This window comes from Rhinichthys klamathensis, unplaced genomic scaffold (assembly GCF_029890125.1).
Source record: "Rhinichthys klamathensis goyatoka isolate OS25496 unplaced genomic scaffold, OSU_Roscu_1.1 h1tg000123l_1, whole genome shotgun sequence".
Lineage (NCBI taxonomy): Eukaryota > Metazoa > Chordata > Actinopteri > Cypriniformes > Leuciscidae > Rhinichthys > Rhinichthys klamathensis.
In genome coordinates, this window is record NW_026606660.1 from 9838912 (window position 1) to 9861443 (window position 22532).

General features: G+C 35.2%; 1 protein-coding gene across 1 annotated transcript; it reads left to right on the plus strand.

Moving 5' to 3' along the window:
- Nucleotides 1-1296: 1296 nt before the first annotated feature.
- Nucleotides 1297-21136, plus strand: cnsta (consortin, connexin sorting protein a). Its single transcript, XM_056255835.1, has 10 exons — nucleotides 1297-1639; nucleotides 4708-4850; nucleotides 6410-6419; nucleotides 7270-7368; nucleotides 7451-7562; nucleotides 8840-8861; nucleotides 8967-9060; nucleotides 13099-13652; nucleotides 20027-20168; nucleotides 20259-21136. The coding sequence occupies exons 1-10, from the start codon at nucleotides 1297-1299 to the stop codon at nucleotides 20465-20467; spliced, it is 1728 nt and encodes a 575-aa protein (XP_056111810.1). The 3' UTR covers nucleotides 20468-21136.
- Nucleotides 21137-22532: the final 1396 nt, after the last annotated feature.

The window sequence follows — 22532 nt, forward strand, 5'->3', positions numbered from 1 at the left end:
TTAGCTCAGTTTGTTCATTTAATGCACATTGTTGTGCCTTAAGCATTATCATTGCACGCAGTGACCTAAAAGCATTCATTCATTCATTCGTGTTTGCGTCTCCAAAATCCCCCTGAGCATGGAAAAACAAAACAGGCAGTCTGCTTTAAGATCTGTAAGATGCTGCATGATATTGCATAAGCTCTGTCATGAGACGGTATAGCAAGAAGCATGATGCCCTTTCCCCTATAACAACCCAATGGGGACCATCATGGAAAATCTCCATGGTATATGAATTCACCATTCAGGGGAAGCAAACAATCAGTATGAGAGAGAGAGCATATTGAATATATATATATAGAGCATTTTCTACATCAGTTTATTACAGCAGACTAAAGGGACACAGGACAGCAGGTTGGTGCTGATATCTATGTGTTTATGTATGGCATGGTATTCATTTTACACAATTTTCTTTTTTTCTTGTTGTATCTGTTTGGTTATGAGCCAAATATTTACCTGCGTCATTTGTTCAGCATGTTTGTATGAAAAGGGTTGAATCCATTCTTAAAGAATGAAGAAAAACCTGATTAAGTGATTCATTTGTATCATCACTCAGAAATGTTTACAGAAGTCTCTGAATTTTCCATACACTAAATGTTTTAGTTTAAGATACTATTGCTAATAATTAAATGAATTGGTATATTGGTAAATATAAATGAAACAAATTTATTGTAATTTATTTAGAAAAAGAAATATTTTTTTTGATTATTTTTTTTTTTCTATTGTTGGATTTTTTTTTTTTTTTTTTTTGTATATTTCACTTCTCATCCAATGGAAATTTTTAACTGATTACATGATCAATGGATTGGATTTTCAAATTATATATTAGATTTTCTAAATATAATATGTTTAATATTCACATTGATTTATATTTATTTTTGTTAAAACCATTTTTTTTAATTCCTTTGTGAAAGACTATCTCTAATGATATCATGTAAAATGATACCAAACATGTGAGCTAAAAAAAAACACATTGATAAAAAACCTATTTTTCATTTTACCTCTGAACAAAGCAGAACAAATGGAGAAATCTCAAGAGTTTTGATTCGTGCACTACACTCAACCAGCTTGAAGTGGAATTATGGGTAAACTATGAGTCAGTTCTCTTAAAGGCCAGCGAGCTCTTTTCATGATGGCTCATGGCCATTAAAGTGTCCCTCTGATTTGTTCTCAGCGGCTGAGCGGGAGCACCGTTGAGTGGCCGTGAGTCCTGCAGGGGTTCGAGTGGATCTTCATGCTCTCAGTCAGCTGGGCCTTATGGACGACGGACAGTGGCAGAGCGATGGCCCAGTGAGGCGGGCAGGACTAACCGACTCCGACCTCCTAAATGACTCAGAGTCCAGCCGCAGCCCTGACGAGAACCAGAACCGACTGGTGGAGGAAGCAGAGGAGGTGGAACAGGGGCCCCGTGGTGGACAGAAGCCCCTCAGACAGGATCATACTAATAACAATAGTGATGATGAAGATTACGACAGCTCCAAGGTGGAGGACGAGGAAGAAGAGGAGGAGGAGGAAGAGGTGGACAGTAACAGTGGCGCATACTCTCCAGAGCTGGATGGACACATCCGAGACTCCCCGACACCCAGTCCCAGTCCTACAGGTAACAGACACTGTGTGTGTGTGTGTGTGTGTGTGTGTGTGTGTGGTTTAGCAGTTGATTGAAACCAGGCTTAAAAGATGCCTTCATATTAATATAATACCCTAATCATTCAGTATAGTGTCATGTGATATGTTAATTAAAACTACAACTAAAACTGTTAAAAAAACACTTTACAATCAGGTCCCATTAGTTTATATTAGTTAATGTATTATCTAACATTAAATAACAATTGGGAAATACAGTTTATTAATCTTTGTTAACATTAGTTAACGTTACTGTTCACTGTTCATGTTAACTCAGGTCCATTAAATAATATTAACAGTTACATTTGATTTTAACAATGTGTCAGTAAATGCTCAAATTAACATGAACGAAGATGAATACCTACATTAGTTAACATTAACGAAAAAAATAATTCTAAAGCATTAATATTATACACTTATTGTTAAGTGTTACCAATTCTTTTTATTAATGGTATTATAAATGGTCATTTAAATAAAGCTGAATAAAATCAAATATATTAGGTGCAAAACTTGGGTGCCAACTTAAATGAATATTAGAAATGTTGGTGTTGGCATCTAACTGAAATCAAATAAGTTGAAGAACTAAAATGACTGAAATTACAATAAAAATCGTTTACATTTTATTTTAAGGAGTCATTGTTATAGTGTAATTATATGTTTAAGTACTGAGTAATATTAATAAACAACATGTACTTACTATAGGATTAGGGTTTGGTTGAGGGTTAGTTGCATGTAATTATGCATAATTTAGTGTTATTACTATGTTAAGTACATGTAACATATGTAACAAGGACACTGTAAAATAAAGTGTTACCTAAAAATCAATTCAAGCGACATACATTTTTTGAAAAACTATTAAAAACAGCAAAATTACTAACACTTAATATAAAATGAAAATTGGACATAAAAAACATCTAAATATTACAGTAGTACATCAATCTATCATCAACCCAAAGTGTGAATCTATCTGGTTTATGACATATGCAGCTGTTCTACCATATTACAGTATTTATTTAGCTTTCCATAAACTACAGTAAAATACTGTTTGTTCAGAAGTGCCATGGCTAAACAAATGAATAAGCTTTGCATGCTAAAAACAAATTTTGGTTAGTTTTCGCATGTCATTCCTCATTAAAACGGATCCTACAGTGCATTACGGCCCAGAGCAGAACCAGTTCATCAGTCCCAAAGCTTCACGGAATTAGAGCACAATGTGAGATTCTCCTCGTGTTGACCTGGAAGCAGTCATCCCAAGTTAAATGGATGTGTTGTTGAGCCATGTGTCAGTGCATGTGCGTGAATGTTCTTCCACAGTTCTCACACAAATACAATCCGCCAGCTCGCCTAGGAGTTAGTCTGCGCAGGTCTTTTGTTCAGTCAAGTTCTCATCTGCTACAGTGAGAATTTGTAAAGGAAGAGCTTGTCCTTTGCCAAAGATTGGGAAGTCCGTGGCATTGAATCATTACAACATATCATTCAAGAGTTCAGAGAATCAGTAGCAAGTCAATGATATCTCCTTGAGCACACCTGTATATCCCTTCCCCTAAACTAAAGACACATAAAGAAATGAAGCTTGGTGACTTTATATGCCAGTCGAATGGACTTTTTCTGTCAAAGTTTGCTAGGATAAATTAGATTATATGCTACTAATCAAAAACGTACGATTAGTAATCCATTCTTTCTGCTTGGTACGTTCAGGAACCAGGTCACACTTATACACAAAAATACAAATTACTGATACTGAATGGTCCTTGGACTTTAAATTGTTTCTGAGGTACAACCTAGTCCATTCAGTGTCATCCTAAATTACATGAATGCATTTATTTGTCATTGGCTTGATCAGGCTGTGGGTGGAGAAGCATTTATTGTCAGGCACCGTGAGTAATAGCGCAAGACTTTTGTTTCTAGTTTTGCTGTAGAGCGAGTGATTGTATCCCATTGTTGTCGTGCACCTTTCAGACAGGTTTGAGTGGCATGAATAATATACGGGCCAACCTCTAGAGTTAGAAATATCTGTGTTGATGTACAAAGTACAAACACTGGGTGCTGCCGCTCCATTCAATTTAAAGGGACATTTTAGATGCCTGTGTGTTAGATGTCTTGTAATGAAAAAGGACTTTAGGTCTTAGAGGCCGATTACTTGACACCATTTTCAACTAAAAACGTAAAACTTTTTATGTGTTTTGGCCATTGATTTACATAACAACAGTTTTTGGGGCCTGAAAATGCGAACTTTCGTAAACGGGTTTCAAAGTGTGAGTTTTTGAAAATTATTCCGTTATTGTCTCAGTGTAAACTACACAAACGTGAATATGTGAAAACAGTGATATCATGCGTTCAGTCTATAGGCGCGTAGTGTTTCTTTACAATGTGACATCGCCAACTACTGGCCTGGCAGCAGAATACAGGGTTTTTAGTCGTTTTTCGCCGATCTGTGTGAACGGGGATCGTGTCGACGTTGTCGTCTATACACGATGCAAAGGAAAACCTTTCCCATTTTTAGTACATCGCTGTCATGTAATCGTACCCTTAGATAACCACATCAGGGTTATTAACGTTAACTAAAATTAAAACTATAAAAAGAAATGTGTTAAATAAAACAAAGCTAAAATAATATGAAATGCATTATAAAAGCATTAGACTAAATTAAACTTTTAAAAAACTAATTGAAACTGGTTGATATTTGAAGCACTCAAATTAAAAATGGGATAAAATAATAAAATGGAAATAAATAAAGATTAAAACTGAAATAAAATCGAATTAAATCGTAATAGTAATATGTAAATAATAATAATATGACAAAAGCACATTGCAAAATGGCTAAAAATGAAAACTGCAAATATAAAAAATAAAAGACAATTCACAATATTAATTAAAACTATAAATAATACTAGTGTATAATAATACTAAAATGATACTGAACCACAAAGTCCATTGGTAATAATAATTATGCTGAAATGCCATACAGTTAGTGTTACTTGAGTGAAACCATAGTCAATTTTCAGTGTCAACACTTTTTAAAGAGGATGTTGTTGTTTTTTCCAGTGTCAGAGGGTCTTGTCAGCCCTGAAGGACCTCCTCAGGGCGATGCTGGTTCCCCCCAGGGCTTCGGACGCCCCCTGTCGGCATCTCTCCAGGAGCTGGGGGAGCAGGGAGACCACCCTCTTCTGCCACACTGCCTCCATCAGGTCTCATACTAATGTTGTTCATCTCCTCTCTGGGGGTCTTCACAGGGCACTTAACCCCGGGTTATTGTCATTCTAAACCCCACTTTAAACCTCGGGTAAAGGAATATTTCACACGTGTAATTTAAAAGCAGGGTTAGCACCGTTTTTGCGCTGTCAACCCTGCATTGTGGTGCCAAACATGTGCAGTGTGAAAGAAACATACGGTGTCAGATAATTTCGACTAGATGCTTAGCAACAATCATGTGTTGTTTTAAACAATCATTTCAGCATTTGATGAGAAAAAAGAAAGTCAAATGGTCCGAAAAGACCATTTAGAAAACAACTTGATAGTACAGTCGGCTATATATGATATGGGACAGGTGAATGCCAGAGCTTCTACAGGTCGACCAATCAATGACACTGACACCATATATATGCAAATAAGGACGTTAACCCAGGGTTTAAGAATGGACAATGTGAAACGGCAGCTTATGAATACCCAGGATTAATTGTTATCCTCGGGTAAAGTAAAAGCAGTGTGAAACGTGAAGCAAGATCCAGGATTCCGTTTACCCGGGGTTTAGAATAAACCAGGGTTAACTATTTGAAGAGTGAAAAGCCCTCATGCTTGTCTTTCTGTTCGAAACGAGTAATGTGGTGTTAAATTAAATGTTGTTAAAGTAAATGTCATCTCTCACCATTCATTCATTAGTGCGTGATCCTTTGTTTCTAACAGACTTTAGTTGGATTTGATGCAGTATTTCATTTCACGGGAATGAAAACAAGGCTGGAAGGGATTGATGTTTAAGGTGTTGAGTATGTTGTACAAAATAATAAATCATAAAAACATAAATATATTAAAAAAATAGAGATTGGATGCACTGCCTACTTTGGAAAGTTGATTAGGCTGTTGAATAGAAATATTCTTTGTTGAATAGAAAGTTTAAAACAACAGCATTTATTTGAAATGGAAATCCTTCGCAGCATTAATGTTTTTACTGTCACTTTTGTTCACTGCCAGCCAGTAGATGGTGCAAACCTCTGATTTCTTCAGTCTAAGCTAATGTGCGTGAGCCAGATCATGAGATGAATTTGCCTGGACCGTTCCACATGTTAGTCTGTTGTTGCTGTTGGCCAGTGCTGATAACATTGACTGATAGCAGAACATGAAGTATCTGATAGGAAGCAGAATAACCAGCTCCTTAAATGGTCAAGCTCTATTAAATGTTGATTTGAGCTTGACCTTATTCAACATGTTTTACAAGAACTAGCTCAGATGTGCAGCTGGGTCTGTATCATCCCAAGGAAAGGTTTATAAGGAGCTACAAGACGACTGTCGAAACTGCTCGTAAATATTTCCCTGTGGATTTGTGTTCTTATAAGAGATTTTAAAAGGATAACTGGATTTTTTTTTCAGTGTACCATGTAGACATACTCTAACATTAACAACAAAGCTACTTCCCCAGCCCACCCAGATCATTTATTGAAAGTAAGCTGCAAAAGTGAGTCGTTCAGAAATCAGGATATGATCCATAATCATGTCAACAGACCTGACCTCCTATGTTTGTATGTCTGTTCAGGCTGTGAACGGTAATTTGAATTAAGTCGGTAGAAGAGATTTTGAGTGATTTAGTGATTAATGTAGTGATTTTCACCCTGACTGTCGCTGACTTTACTTTGCAAGGAGTTTGAAGAGAGCCGATGTCATGGGTTTTACTCGGATGGCAATAATGTGCATGCGAGTGTAGTAGAATAAATGCTGTCTGTCAGAGTTTAAATGACTTGTTTATCAGGTATAAAACATCTGTACAATTACAGATTGCGTATGCAGCCTGTTTCAGCTGTGCATCATCTGTATAGTTATTGGTAACACTTTATAATAACTCTCATTAACAATCATTATATAATGCTTAACAGATCAGTAGTTCATATGTGATTCGACGTTTCATCGCCATTTGAATGTACTTTTCATTTATATAATATGAAAGTAATTTCGAGTTACTGTAGGGTCTTAACTAATGATGCTTTTCACTGTGTAATTGAATGCATAATAACTCAAGGCTAAATTCATTTCTTTACAGATTGCAGAGTCATTTATGCATGAGGAGGACTGTATCCTTAACGTTTTTATTTGTTCGCATGTCTAATAATACAAGGTGCTGCGCACTGGTGTGTTTGAACAGCCTTTGGGGTTTTATTGATGCGTGTTCCATTATAGCTCCTTAATTTATACCCGATTGCCTTTGTTATTGTAACAGAATCAGGGATGCTTGCAATGTTTATGGATATAGAGCTTTTTATTGTATTACTTTTAGTGCACTACTAGAGCCAGTCGTCGTCTTGTAAGATAGTATTTCACTGTAGCATTCTTTAGGTCCGGTGTTGTAAAGTGCATTGGTGCTTTGGGGTTTCCCACTTGCTGTGGTTTTTCCTGAACCAGAGCATTTTCCAGATGAGAGAGCAGTCAGGTTCATCCAGTTAGAGAGACTCTATCATGAACGTCTCCTGTCCAACCTCTCCGCTCTACAGCAACTGTGGGGTGAGTGGCTTCTGGTTAACTGTTACTCAGATGTTCTTCTCGATAGAACACCTTTTAACTTACTCTGTGTTTCTGTGATCAGAGAGGAGATGGAGTTCGGTTGGCCGGTGTCAGGAAAGGCGAGAAGGCGGAGACGGTGACCTGGAGGCTGAACACCTGGAGAAACTGAGACACATCTGCAGAACGCACAGGCAGTGAGTGCACGATACACATACACGCTACGTTAGTTCAGCCACAGAACAGGTCAACTTTATTTATTCATTCTTATTTGATTTATTTTTTATTGCACACTTCATTAGGTCAGTCACAGAGATCAGGTCAACACTTTTATTTTGCTTCATTTATGTTATTTTTATTTTATTGCATTGCATGCTACATTAGTTTAGTCACACAGTCGACTTTATTTGTATAAAGTATTGTAAGTATTATAAGTATTTTTATACATTAGAAAAGTATGTTTTTTATTTTTATTTTTTGCATACTACATTAGTTAAGTCACACAGATAAGGTCAACTTTATCTTTTTTTCTTTTTTTATTTTGATTTATTTTTTTATTTTATTTCACACTTCAGTAAGTAACACTATTTTATTTTATTTTGTTTTATTTTATTTTATTTATTTTTTATTTTATTTTTTATTTATTGCATGTTTGATTAGTTCAGTCACATAGATTAGGTCAACAATTTTATTTTTATTCTTTTATTGCATGCTACATTAGTTTAGTCACATAGAGAAGGTCAACACTATTTTATGTTATTATTTATTTTATATTTATTTGTATTTATTGCACGCTACTTTAGTTCAGTTGCACAGATCAGGTCAACACCATTTTTATTTATTTTTTGTTGCACACTACATTAGTTTAACCACACAGATCAGGTGTAAACCATTTTTATATTATTTTATTTATTTTAGCTCTAAACTACTTTGTTAAAAATTTGAAATTAATTTTGCTTCCCCAAAAGTTTTCTCTTTATAATCTATACCCTCTTAGATCAGGTGTCCCATGGAGTTTGAGCTCTATAAAAATATGTTAGCATTGCTGTAAATGGAGTACAAGTAAATGTTTAACCTTTCGAGCCACTACACAATTTAAATACGGGGTAAAAGCTGTGTCTTTCTGTCCTATTAATTTGGGCCAGACACTTTCACCGGGAGCCGCACCTGAGCTTCTCTCTTTCCCCTGCTAAATTTAGCCAGTCTGTTTCTCATTTCGGCACTCTAGCTGCGGTTCGGAGTCCTGTAATGGTTTAAACATATGGCCCATTGCTGTGCTTTCAGCAATTTGAGACAAGTGCTAGAGTTTCAGTATGGGAAATGTGCCGTGCTAATATTAGATTCCCGCTGAGCGGAGCGACCTTAGATTTGCACGTCGTCCCTCTACGAGAGAGATGAAGAAAAAAAAATAAGGATACTACAAGTCCTTAAGATGATTTTGACTGACACTTCACTATTTCTCGTCTTTTTTCAGACCTGCGCGGAGTATTGAGAAGGTAAGACGGCCTCTTTGATGCACATGTTTGGGACTCCATGTGGATATGTATGTAACGTTTAAAGAACAGCAGGTGAAAGTCAGTGTTTTCTGTGTGTGTTCATAGTGTGAGGTGTCCAAAGTGCAAAGAAACAGTGTGATCAGAGAAACACTGGGAGGAGAGCAAAACCTGACCACGCAAGTGCTTTCATGCAGCTCAGGTGAGTTTATTTCGCCAATGACAGACCAGATCACATAAAATAGACCATGAACTATTGGGGGGGGGGGAAACAAACTCATTGTCTTGGACTTTATCAATCGCTTTATCAATTTAACATATTAATTGTTTTAAAAATATATATGAAGGGATTTTCCTACCATCTGAGCAGTTACCACAATTTGATATATTTCTGTGAAAAACAGAATATTCAGCGTGAAATAGGGCAGGACTTTTACATATCAGGATTTGGTTGGATGAAAACATGTGAAACTGTGATATTATTGATAAATATTGTTTTTCCTCATTGGTTATATCAGCGCAAAGTTGTGGAGAAAGTTATAATATTTTAATGTGTTTGTGTAAATGAAATTGCACTGAATTGTGGCAAATAAATCTACTTGACATTTATTAAGAAAGTAAATAGGGTAATAGAGTAAATAAAATGAATAAAAATTGAAAAATTGAAAAATTGATCAAATAAATATTTGTTATTTAATTCATTTAATGTTATTGGTTAACACATAGTCTACCATATGTTTAATAGATTAGACCTTACAGATTCCTATTAGGAAACAAATAGATTTAATTTAAATCAAATAAAAATCGAATTAATTAAATAAAGCAAATAATTATTTTCAGAGGTGGAAAAAGTTGCAATATTTGAATACATGTTTGTGAAAATAAATGTTCACTGAATTGTGGCAAATAAAACAACTTAATATTTATTAAGAAAGTAAATGAATTAATTCAATTATGTATTTTATTTAATTCATTCATTTCATATTTGAATATTGGAAGTTAACACCCAGTCTACGTGCACTTGCTAGATTAGACTTTAAAATCAATTTGTTTCTCGAAAGGAATCTGTAATTTAAATTCAATAAAAATGAATTAAACAAACTTATTTTACACCTAGTTTAAACCTAGTCTACTGTACATTTAGACCTTACCAATTCCTTTCAATAAGCATTCTTTCATCGTCTATGGACAGGACAAACACCATGTCCCCTTCTTCACACACACACACACACACACACACACAGAGACAGGAGTTAAAGTTAAAGTTTCCTTCTGTCCCTCCAGATCATGCTCATGATCATGCCTTATTGATGAGACTCTCTTTCTCACTAGCTCTCGCAGCTGATGTGGTGCTGGGCTATGTTACCTGAACACCGTGTTACTCGCATTGAGTTCCATGACCCGGTTTCACTTTTACACGCCAGGCATGGCAGCACCACACACACATTTTGTCACTCTTGCAGCACCCTCTGCCCGGCCACCTGTTCTGGGGTCTGCTTGGCCGGGACTCCAGCAGCAGGTGCATCTCACCCTGCGAGACACATGAGTTCAAGATTAATGGCATTCCCTAGGCCTGCTCATTCATGCAGAATTCTGGTCCAAAAGTTCATCCTAATATCATGCCTCCTGTTGTTAGATTTCACTGTGCGTTTGAAGTTGGCTTGAACTTTGGTTTCTGATTGTCTGATGCATTTCAATTCATCAGCAAAACTTTCAAAGAAAAAAATCTACTTTTTGTAAATGTGGCACAGAGAAAAAAATGTTGTGGCCAGGTTAAATGATAATTGTTTTCATGTTATGGCCAGTAACTCTATACAATAGCCAATATTATACATCTGTGGTATTTTGTCTGTTAAAAAATAAATAAAACACATTAAAACATTAATCAACAGTTTAATTTGGTTATGGAATGAAAAAATAAATTTTAAAGATGTGATATCCAGGCTGGAAAAGTCAGAAATTAATTAAAGTTAGTTAGTTTGTTTGTTATTTAAATATAAATATAAATATATTAAATCAATTAATTATTTACAAATTTCTTCTTTTTTTTTTAATTGTATGTATTTAACTAAATGTACATTTATTTAACTAAAAAACATTTATTAAAATTTATGAAATGTATTTATTTAATTGTTTAATTTGTTTATTTTCAATTATCCTTGGTTATAAAACATTTAATTGCTAGAAAATTATATAGGTTTTTTATTTTTAATTTTTTTAATCGGGTATATTAAAGTCGATATCGTCACCAACTTCAAACGACTTCAGGGGTTCCAATTCCAGTCCTCGTGCCTCCGCCTCACTGCACAGTTTGTATGTCTCTCTTATCTGACACCTGATTCAGATCATCAGCTCGTAAAATAGAGATCCATGAATTTGGGTGTGCACCGATTGACAGGGTCCCTACGCAGTGTTCACTGCTCCCTACTCCCTGAGCACGGGCTATCAGTTGAAGTTCACTTCACTTAACAAAATGTGTTCATTTGCAACACCCTGCAATATCAAACACAGATGAAACTCAAGTTGTGCATATTAGAGGACTTTACGGTTTGATGTCAAAATATTATTTTATAAATAAATATAATATAAATGATCATACTTTAATTTAATATGCATGTGTATAAAATCTATCTAAATATTTATTTTATTTGATTTATATACATATTAATTAATTATGCATTTCACTTAATCTAATCTGTCAAATTCAAAAGCCCTATACTGAATGATAAATGTATGTTGGGATGTTTAATATGAAAATAAACATAATTTGTTTTGTTTTTTTGGATTATGGCTTACAGCTTATGAAAACCCCAAATTCAAAATTAGAATATTGTGGAAAGGTTTTCATAGCTGTAAGCCATAATCATCAAAATTTAAGACATGCTTTTTTGGCCGGTTAATAATGGCACAAATACCAGTAAATTGACGAGCGCAAACCTTAGTAAATCACCTTGCGTGTTTCATTTAAATTCTCTTCTCCTATACATTTTGCATCTGAAAGGGACTACAAATGCATATGCATTAAGGTAATCTGCAAAAATAACTGTCCATGCCTTTTCAGCGCTAATTATTCACTGCGCGTCTTTAGTAATTCCTGACAGTAGTGTTTTAACACCAAAAGAGGGTTTGCACTGGCACAAGCTGTTAGTAAATCTGGGCCCTAATCTGTAGGAAGACAGCAGGGAGAGTGTAGTTTTGTAGAAAATGAGCGGTGGACTGTATCAGGCCCAGCGCTGGTTGTCATGTGTCTGACTGCAGCGAGCTGTCATCACTTAGATTCAGTCTCTTCTTAAATCCTGTCTCTGAGCAGCACAGCGCCTTCAGGCAACAGGGCCTTGATGCGTCGATAGTGATCGATCGTCTTCCATTGATCTGTTCTGTTGTACACAAGGGCCGCCCTGATGGTCAAATGACCACGTGGCCGTTCAACTCAAGGAAATCAGACACAGTGCAGGCGGGTGGGGGTGAGGGACATCGGGTTGTTCCGTTCCGAATAGCATGCCACCATAATAATCATGCTAGTTTATTTTCCAGAATTTATCAGGGTTGGGCAAAATTCAAAATGTAAGAATTGGCACCCTGTTAATTCACAAGTTTTGAAAATTCACCATTTTATGGAAGCAAGAAAGTCATGTTTGGAACAACATGAGGGAGAGCAAACTTAAAATAAATGTACGGGTGAACTGTTCCTTTTGGACAGTTGTACAAGTTGGTAATTTATTTAAATTATTACTCACACACAGATGGATGGATGGATGGATGGATAGATAGATGATAGATAGATAGATAGATATGTGTGTTGATAGATAGATGGATAGATTAGACACACACACTATATATATATATTAATTTCAATATATTTTATGAATTATTTTTGACTGTTTCTCTAAGAAAATTGTATGTAGGTATTGTTTTAATTGTAAAATATATACATTATAATATTATATTATACAAGTACATAAAACATCAAATAAAAAATCTACATTAAAAACTAGATAAAATAGTATTAACAATACATTAAAAATACTAAACAATGATATTTAAGAAATGAACTCCACTTGCATAATTAAACAGTGACATGATATTGATGAAATTTTGAGTTTGAAATATTTGACGTATGTTATTTTAACACAAAGCAGACAATATGCTGTACATACTGTGCCATATGTAGTATGATGGTATTCCATACTGACTGTGTTATATGACCTATCTTCTCTCTCTCTCTCTCCATCTAAAACAGGGAAGGCTATGGAGGATCAGAGTACATATGAGGTACAACAGGAAGTCATCCATCCTGAAGACCGTAGCACTGCCCCACAATCCCACCAGAGCGAACATCAGCATGACCCCTCCCCCTCCTCGGACACACACTCTTCCTCCTCCTCAGCCGGGACGCACGGCTCCTCCTCTCCAGCCTGTGAGGATTCAGGAGCAGAGGAAGAGAGCATAAGTGTGGCAGCTTCCCACAGGGATGCCTCACCAGTGCCTGAGTCTCCAATGGACGCTGCTCAACCAGGCAACGTGGAGCTTCAGACTGACACGATCGGCCCCGGAGTGGTGATGGAGGGGACGGGGGACACTGTGGATACGGGGCAAGATGTGCCACACGCAGGGGAGATAGAAGAGGCTCTAAAGGTGGAGGAAGGAGGTGAAGATCAGGAACCTCAGGAACAGGATATTCCTGAAAATACACCAGAGTTGGAGCTAGAGGAGAATGGGAATGGGGTGGAGTTGTTGGATATTATTAATGTGTCTATGCTGGATGACATGGCCAAGCGCATACAGGTGGAAGAGGTGAGTAACAGATATGTTTCAGTCAATTTAGTTCAAATTCTTATGTGTTATTTTGTGCTTGCCATGGCTTTGTTTTGAGAATTGGGATAATTTCTAATCGGATTCGTTTTAAAAGTCCTTCTAATTTTGCCCTTGAGCACTTTGCTAAGCTTTTACTGACTCTTAGATTGGAAATAGTTTCACATTCTGCATATATTATGAATAGTATGCACATTTGGCAGAGATTTAAAGGTTAGGCATGCCCATCACCGAATGCAAAAATCAACCTATACAAATGGTTTGCTTGAAAACCAGTATATTAAATTTGGAAAGATTCCACATTTCTTTTAAAATGGTTTGTGACACTTCATTTCCTTTAAGATTTAGAAGCTGCTAGCATCACTATGCTATAGCATCCAGTGATGTCAGAGTGATGTCATCATTTTACATAGCATACCCTCATCACCTCTATAACATCGTAGTCAAGTTAAACAATACTATAATTTTGTTTTCTGAGACAGATTGACAGAGACAGAAACCTTGTCAATGCAATAATAATATCCTTATTTCAACCCCGGTAAATTGTGCATGATAGGAATAGAAAGGTAATCCTGTTTATATCGATTTCCACCTATAACTGTAGTCCCAATGCTAAAAGGACGATTTTGCAGCCAATAATATATGAACAATTACGTATTTTTGCACGAAAGAATTAAAATAAGTCTCTCTTTTAAACCCTCAAACTGAGGGAATCAAGATTATTATAATAATATAATATAATGCGAAAACAATTGTGTTCATCCACGCTGTGCCGTGCCGAGGCACAACCCACGTAAAGTTGATAATTCCGCGAATAACTGCAATTGCAGATTTCGAACAGAGATGGCGACACAGAGGAAAAACTGCGGACTGCAGCTTAAAATAATAACATTGTATGATTTTATTAAACATAAAAGAATCATAATAATAATAATAGATTCATATAAATAGAAAAAAATCACATTTATGTCTGATTATTTCTTTTTTTCTTTTTTTTTTATTGACTGTTGATCGACAGCATGTCACAGTAGAGCTTAAAGGGATAGTTCATTAAAATAACAATTCTGTCATCATTTACTCACCTTCAAGTTGTTCCAAACCTGTATGAATTTCTCTCTTCTGCTGAACACAAAAGAATTTTGATGTTGATGGACCCTATTGATGGACCCTATTGACTTCCATAGTATTTTTTTTTCCTACTATGGAAGTCTATGGATACCGTCAACTGTGTGTTTACCTACATTCTTTAAATATATTCTTTTGTGTTCAACAGAAGGAAGAAACTCATACAGGTTTGGAACAACTTGAGGGTGATTTAATTCCATTTTTGGGTGAACTATCCCTTTAAGGACTCGTCTGTGTGAACCACATGTAGAAGCATGATGTGTTTGTGATTATTGTATGTCCCTTGGTGTACTTGTTTTTTTTAAGCTCAGCGTGTTGTGTGTGATCTCAGCTCCCTGGCTTGGTAATTACCTCTTTCACTTTCTTGTAAGTTACTGTGGTGAGAAGGCGTCTGATAAGAACATGCATAATAGATATGGGAATCTTAGTTAGCAGTGATTGAGAGAGAGCTGGATGACCTGAAGGGTGACCTTTCCCCTGAATGCCAGAGCTGATGTCATAATGACACTTCCACCCTCAAAGAGACAATCAACAATAGAATCTGGACCACTGATCTCTGCCAGCACAATACAGGCTTTCATGAACCTGTGTCTTTAATGCTTTTGTGCTGTGTTCCCAAACATGTCATGCGCAGTCTCTTCTGGGTCTTGATTTCAGGAATTAGTGTTTAGTCTGGGCTCTCAAAAATACAGCAAAAAAAACAGTAATATTGTGAAATACCATTAGAATTTAAAAGTACTGTTTTCTATTTCCAGATATTTTCAAATATAATTTATTCCTATATTCAGCAAAGCATCATTACTCCAGTTTTCAGTGTTACATGATCCTTCAGAAATCATTATATGATGATGATTTGCTGCTTAAGAAACATTTCTTAATATTGTCAATGTTGAAAACAGTCATGCTGCTTGATATTTTGGTGAAGACCATCATGATACTTTTTTTCAGCATTTTTTCGGTAAAAGAACACTGACCCCATACGAGTATGTGATAGGTGCACAGTCTCAAATGAAATAAATTGGTTTGGACCCTGTCTATTTTCATTTTGTTTGAGAGCAGTTTTTGTGAATCATTATCTTATAGTGTATTATCAATTTAAAGGGCCAAAAATGTTCTGTTAAAAGTGGGGATGCACCTGTATGAAACTTTTGTCCAATAACGATAACCGATAATTCTTTATATTTGAAAGCCTATAAACGATATATTGGTCGATAAATGTAAATCCAAATTTTTATATAATTTTAACCTGATTACAAAAACAAAAGTCTCACCATTAAAAGCCATGTTCCAAGCACACAATTATAATGATTTATGTAGCCTATATGACAGACTTGCGCTGCACATGTTGCACTGAACCGTATTTTCCTTTTTTTTTGAAGTGATTCTAATCATATTTCAATCAATTGAAAACCATCATGGCGAACAGTGCGTCTAAAGTGTCTTTCTTCTGCGAAACACAAAAGATATTTTGAAGAATGTTAGGGCCCCATTGACTCATTATATTATGACCTTCAGCCTCCACCGTCAATTGTCAAGTTTTTCGGGCTAGTTAAAATGGTTTGACTTTTGAACATATATGTCCCTTTTCTTGGAAAGGTCGAAAACATACTGAGAAAACATGGTGTGAGTGTGAGTGCAAACCCAATTGTGCTCAGTAGGACCAAATTTTGATGCTTTTTAACCAGACAGAACTTGCTGACCTGGAAAACTAAATCAAAACGTGTTTGTATTATAACGTGCAATATTCAAATAAAACATTAGTTATTGGTGTATTTGTAGTAGACTTGATGTCCTGGATACACACAGCACCGACAGAATGGGATAAGCCGTCTTCTCCCTAGCACAATTAGGATCTGTTTAGAAATTCATCATGCATGTTGTATTGCAGAATCACGTTCATTAGGGAGCACCATCCAAAACAACTAACAGACACTATCATTCAAAAGTTTGGGGTCTGAGAATTTGTAATTTTTTTTTATTATGTTTTTGAAAGAAGTCTCATATGCTCAAGGCTGCATTTATTTGATCTAAAATACAATAAAAACAGTAATATTGTGAAATATCATTATTACAATTTAAAAATATATATTGTTTAATGTATCATCAAATGTAATTTATTCCTGTGATGGCAAAGCTGAATTTTCAGCATCATTACTCCAGTCTTCAGTGTCACATGATCCTTCAGAAATCATTCGTTGAAAACAGTTGTGCTGCTTAATATTTTTCTGGAAAACAACATTATACAATTTTTCAGGATTCTTTAATGAATAGAAAGTGAAAAGAACAAAAATGACACTTACACCGATTACTGTCCCTTTTGATCAATTTAATGCATCCTTCCCGAATAAAATAATGAATTAAAACCAACTTACTGCCTCCACAATCAGTGTCGGTATCTACAGAGCAGGATGACCTATGAATCCTCATAAATTATAAAATGAAGTTTATTTATGCCTAATGTGACGTAAACAAAATTGCTAAAATTGAGCAAACTCTTTGTTTTTACACTATTTCATTGAATTTTTTTTCTTTGAAAACCATGCTTATGTTCTATTCATTATCCATCAATGCCCGTAATCTCAAAATGCCAAATTTAGCAGATTGATCAGCCTTACAGATATCAGTCTACCTCTAGTTAACCAGATCATTTGGGGGATCAGTCTGTCGACGGAATAAATTAGATATCTGTTTATTCTTTCTTTAATTTCAAGTATATCTGTTTAATCATTAATTAATGACACAGCATCCTGGAAGTGGATTTATTCTGACGGTCTACTGCTGAGTCGATGTTATTTAGATGTGTACAGAATGTCTTTCAGGTCTGGTCAGTGATGGAGTGATATGTGGCTAATTATGCTGAATGACCAGAGAGAGAGAGAGCAAACATTACCTGCTGATTTATGTCCACACTCATCAAACGTGATGTTTTCCTGTATAAGAGGGCCATCTGAGTACATTTGAGGAGTTGAAACTGATTTTTTATTTGCGATGATAAGCATGTGTTATTGTTGACCGCTCACTGTTAATGGCCCACTTGATTGGCTCAGAATGTGTGTTTTGAAGTCTAATTACTCAAAGGATTAATTCATCTGTTTTTTGTTTGTTTGTCCTATTCGTCACGCTGCTCATGTGCTTTTCTACTTCATAAAAATACGTTGTTTTATGAAAGCCTAAAAACAAAACCGAGTTGTATGCAGTAGTGAAGTGAACTGTTTTGCTGTTTGGCTTTTTTTAGGAACACATGGGCGCTTGTATTCCTCAAATAACATTAAGGATCAATCAGCCTACTTCAGCAACTTCTACTTCAGGTTATATAGTCATTGTATGAAAGCTTTAACTAAAACTCTGATTCGAGAGGATGTGAATGGGTGATTTGAGACACACTGCTTCATGTACCTAACAACACTCTTAACCAAGGTAAAACACATCTCATTTACTCATTTTGGACATAGAGGTACAGTGAGCAAGGTCTGTTCTTCTTTTAAACTCGTTGTGGAATTTAGTCATTTTATGGGCGCCTCTTTTTTGTTTTTTTATAGATCTTTTATTGGATCTTTGGCTTTAGTCTCAAATGACAAATGCAGTGGCTGTTGTGGAGCAAAAATAGAGAGCTATAATTGCGGTGCTTGAAACAGTTGTTTTCATTGAGACAGATCTTGCCAAATATGGAAGCTCTCTGGGTGAAATGTGTTGACACCAAGGTTTTTTAGTGAAAAACAATCCTGAGTTACTCTTGTTTAAATGAGTCTTAATTCAATAAGAGCACAAACTAATGGTATCGGCGTAGTTATTCCTCTCAATTAAATTAACTTCAATGTTTTTTCCCCCCTTTATTACTTAATTTAGTGCAATAATGCTGTTATATCTTTTATTTTTATATTTGCAGTTTTTAATTTAGTTTAAGGTTTAGTCAATTTGTTATATGCTTTTATCAGTGGTATTTTTTTTTTTTTGATATTTCTGTTTAGCTTTAATTTCATTTTATTTCAGTTTTAACAATTTTTTACTTAAACTTTTATTTCAGTTACTTGCCAAGGCAACATTTCGTATTCTTTATTTCAATTAAACAAAAACTTAAAAAAAAAAAGGTTTAGTTTAAGGTAACAACTGCTATACAGCCACACACACGCACTCATGTCATCATTAATATTCAGATTTATTCATGGTATTATTGATTGGCCAGAGGGCAGCACTTTAGATTGTCCACTCATTCTCAGTGCTCATTGGTCTTTAGTAGTTTGACCTCTCCATGACCTTTTCCATTCCTCAGTGGCTTGTGATGTAACATAAATGACTCCTGTTTCCTGACCATCTCCAATACTTTTATTCTCATGTACATCATTTATGAGGTGGGGGTAAAGGTAAGCCTAATTCAGATGAAGTGCTGGGGAAATGGATTTCAGCTCTCTGATGCATATTAAAGGACATGGATTATTAAACATACTTGTTTGAGATAATACAGATTTATTATGAGCTATTTTGTGTATATAGTCTTGTTAGAGACAGGTTAAATTATTTTTGTTTCTAGATGCTGCCTGGATAGGGAGAAAAATAATATATATATATATATATATATATATATATAATTTATATTTATATATTTAAATATATATATATATATATACACACATTTTTTAAAGCATCCTGCATTTAACATTCTATATATTTTTTTTCCTTCACATTTAGCAAAAAAAAATAAAATAAAAATATGCCAAATTTACCTAAATAAATTCTCTTTTGTGTACATTTTGATTACCGGTAACATTAAAATAAAAATGTAATCCTGACTATAAATAGAAATATTCTAGACTTGTATGTAGATTAAGTATTTATACTTATTTGAGTATTTATATAACATTTAGGGAACAATGAATGTATATAAATTCAAAAACATTTTGTAAAGTGCTTATTTTATGTAAATCCACCGAAATATTTCTTGTTAAATCTGACAAAATAGATAACATTATATTATCTAACGTTATATTTTACATTCTACACCTCATATTCAGGCAGTCAAAGACCAAAACCAGCTTGTTTCTTTTACACAAAAAGGCAATAAAATCGTACATCTCAAGTGTTCCATTGTTTGTAACACACTTTATTTGATACATTTTAAGCCCTCAGCTCATAGTGACATCTAGTGGGTAAAGTATGATAGTGATAGGGTAGATCCTCGTTCCAAGCCTTTGAGCACAGCAATCTTTCTCAATAACCTGTCTTCTGTGTTTCAGATCGCTCCAGCTGCTGGTCTTGTGTCGATCTTAAAGAGAAGAGTGTCTCTGGAAGGAGCCAACAGCTCTACCCCCGCTGCCTCTAAACCCGTCCCCAAAAGAAAGGTCCGTTTCCGAGAACCTGACGAAGGCCTCGACCACGGTAAGAACCAGTACTGTTTTCTGAAATCTCATTTTTGCAGTATTCACATTGATCATGTTCTGATTCTCTATTGATTTGCCTGATATGCAGATGAGGTGGGCGGAGACTCCTGGCTCCTCCTCCTCTTGTTGTGCTTGGCTACCGTGGTGATCAGTGTGGGCGGGACTGCGCTCTACTGCACTTTCGGAGACGCCCAATCCAGTGTGTGCACAGACTTTTCCCATAACATGGACTTCTACATCGGACGGGTGCAGAGGGGAATGGACGAGCTCAAACACTGGCTGTCCCCGAGCTCATAGCAGGACGACGAGTCATTTTCTGCCTCCGTTTCTTCTTCTCGGTAGCCTCCGTGATCTTCGATGCTGAGAAATCCTCATAAATAGGCCTTTGCTGGGTCACACTGACACAGGAGCCCGTCTGTAAGGTCCTAAAGGGGACGTCCGGCCCCTGGAAGACACCGGAAACCACTTTGGCCAGTTTTCGACTCAAGTAGCCCACTGTTTACTGCCATCAACTGAACCTCATACGAAGAGACTTCTTTTTTTTTAAAGTCTTAAATCTCAAATCTTAATATTTGGTTGTCTTATATTCGTTCAAAAAGTTGAATGACCACCGTAGTACTGAAGATATAATAATGGACATATCCATCTGTAGCCTGGACGTAGCATTCTCCTGTGGTGGGCTTGGATGGTCTTGTTTATAAAAATGTTTATAGGGACAGGAAAGCAATACATGTATATTGAGGAATTATAGATGCTGTATATAGATACAGTCAAATCACAGTAACTATAGTTTTCCTTTAATTAGTATAGAAAAGCAAAGAGAGTTGTCTGGCAGATTTGGCAATATTTTTATCATTATTAACACAACATTGATATTAATTATTTAATTTAAATGTATTATTAATTAATAATTGATATATCTTCTTTAATTCAGTCTGATACTTGAAACTAGCAGTGTCAAACAAACCCTCAGACTGAATTTACTTTGCTTTTTTTTATATATATTATTACTAAATTGCTTGAATTCATACTTCTTTTATTCAGTTAGATGGCAGATAATTTTTTATCTTCTTCATTTGTAATACAAGAGTCCACACTAGAGCTGCACGATTCTGGATAAACTGGAAATCACTTTTTTTTTTTTTTTTTTAAATAGAAATTGTTATTCTCCTACGATTCTGAAAATACAGCTAAAGGTTCTGACAAAATGTCAATTGATGTTATCTATTTAAAAATATATTTGTAAATGTAATTTTTTTTTTAAATCAGCTTGAATGAATGATTCACTCAAAGACTTCACTGATTTCATTACAGAATGAATCAGCATTTTTTTAACAAATCTCTTGAATGAATGATTCATTGACTCACTCATAAAGACTGCACTTGTTTCATTATTGGATGAATCAACGTTTTTGACCAAATCTCTTGAATGAATGATTCAGTGACTCACTCATAAAGATTCATTGTTGGATGAATCAGCGTTTTTGAACGAATCTCTTGAATGAATGATTCATTGACTCCCTCATAAAGACCACTTGTTTGGATGAATCAGCATTTTTAATGAATCTGTTGAAAGAGTGGTCCATTAATTCAAGAGATTGTTATATAGACATATTTATTTATAAATAAATGTGTGTATATATATATATATATATATATATATATATATATATATAAATTTATATATATATATATATATATATAAATTTATAGTCATTTAAGAATAAGATTGCTTGGGTGTTTGAGTCGAGATCGCGGTCTTTTAACGATTGATCGTGCAGCTCTAGTCCACACATAAACTTTTTTTACTAGTTATTTTTTCTTTTTAAAGTCGACATGAAGCAAAAGTTGTGAAAGCCACATTGTGATGTATATCAGGGGAAGCTTCTTCTTCTTCTTCTTCGGGGCTTGATTTTGTTTATTGGGAACTGATTTGATCCTTGGATCTGTGTGGTTTGCTATTGGTTGATCTCATGTGAGTGACAGGTTGCCCCGCCCTCTGGTCAGTTAACGCATCATCGGAGAAGAGAAGAGATGTCACTGAAAGAGGGAGGGGAAGTTATTTTGATTAAAGATTATGAGGGCACATGACTTAAAAAAAATAATGTGCACTGATAAATCATTTATAATGAATACTGCAAAATTCTATAAAACAACAAACAACAATTGTCATTTTGATTTCATGGTGACTTTAAAAATAGCCAAATCTAAATATTTCATTTTCCCCATAGAATTAATAACAGTGGTATCTAGGATTTGTTTTCCCCTAAACTAGGCCTCCAGTAAATGACTGTATTTACCGATGGAAAGTTTTTATGATGAAATTGGTACTAGAACAAGAATGTCATAAGATTTGAATATC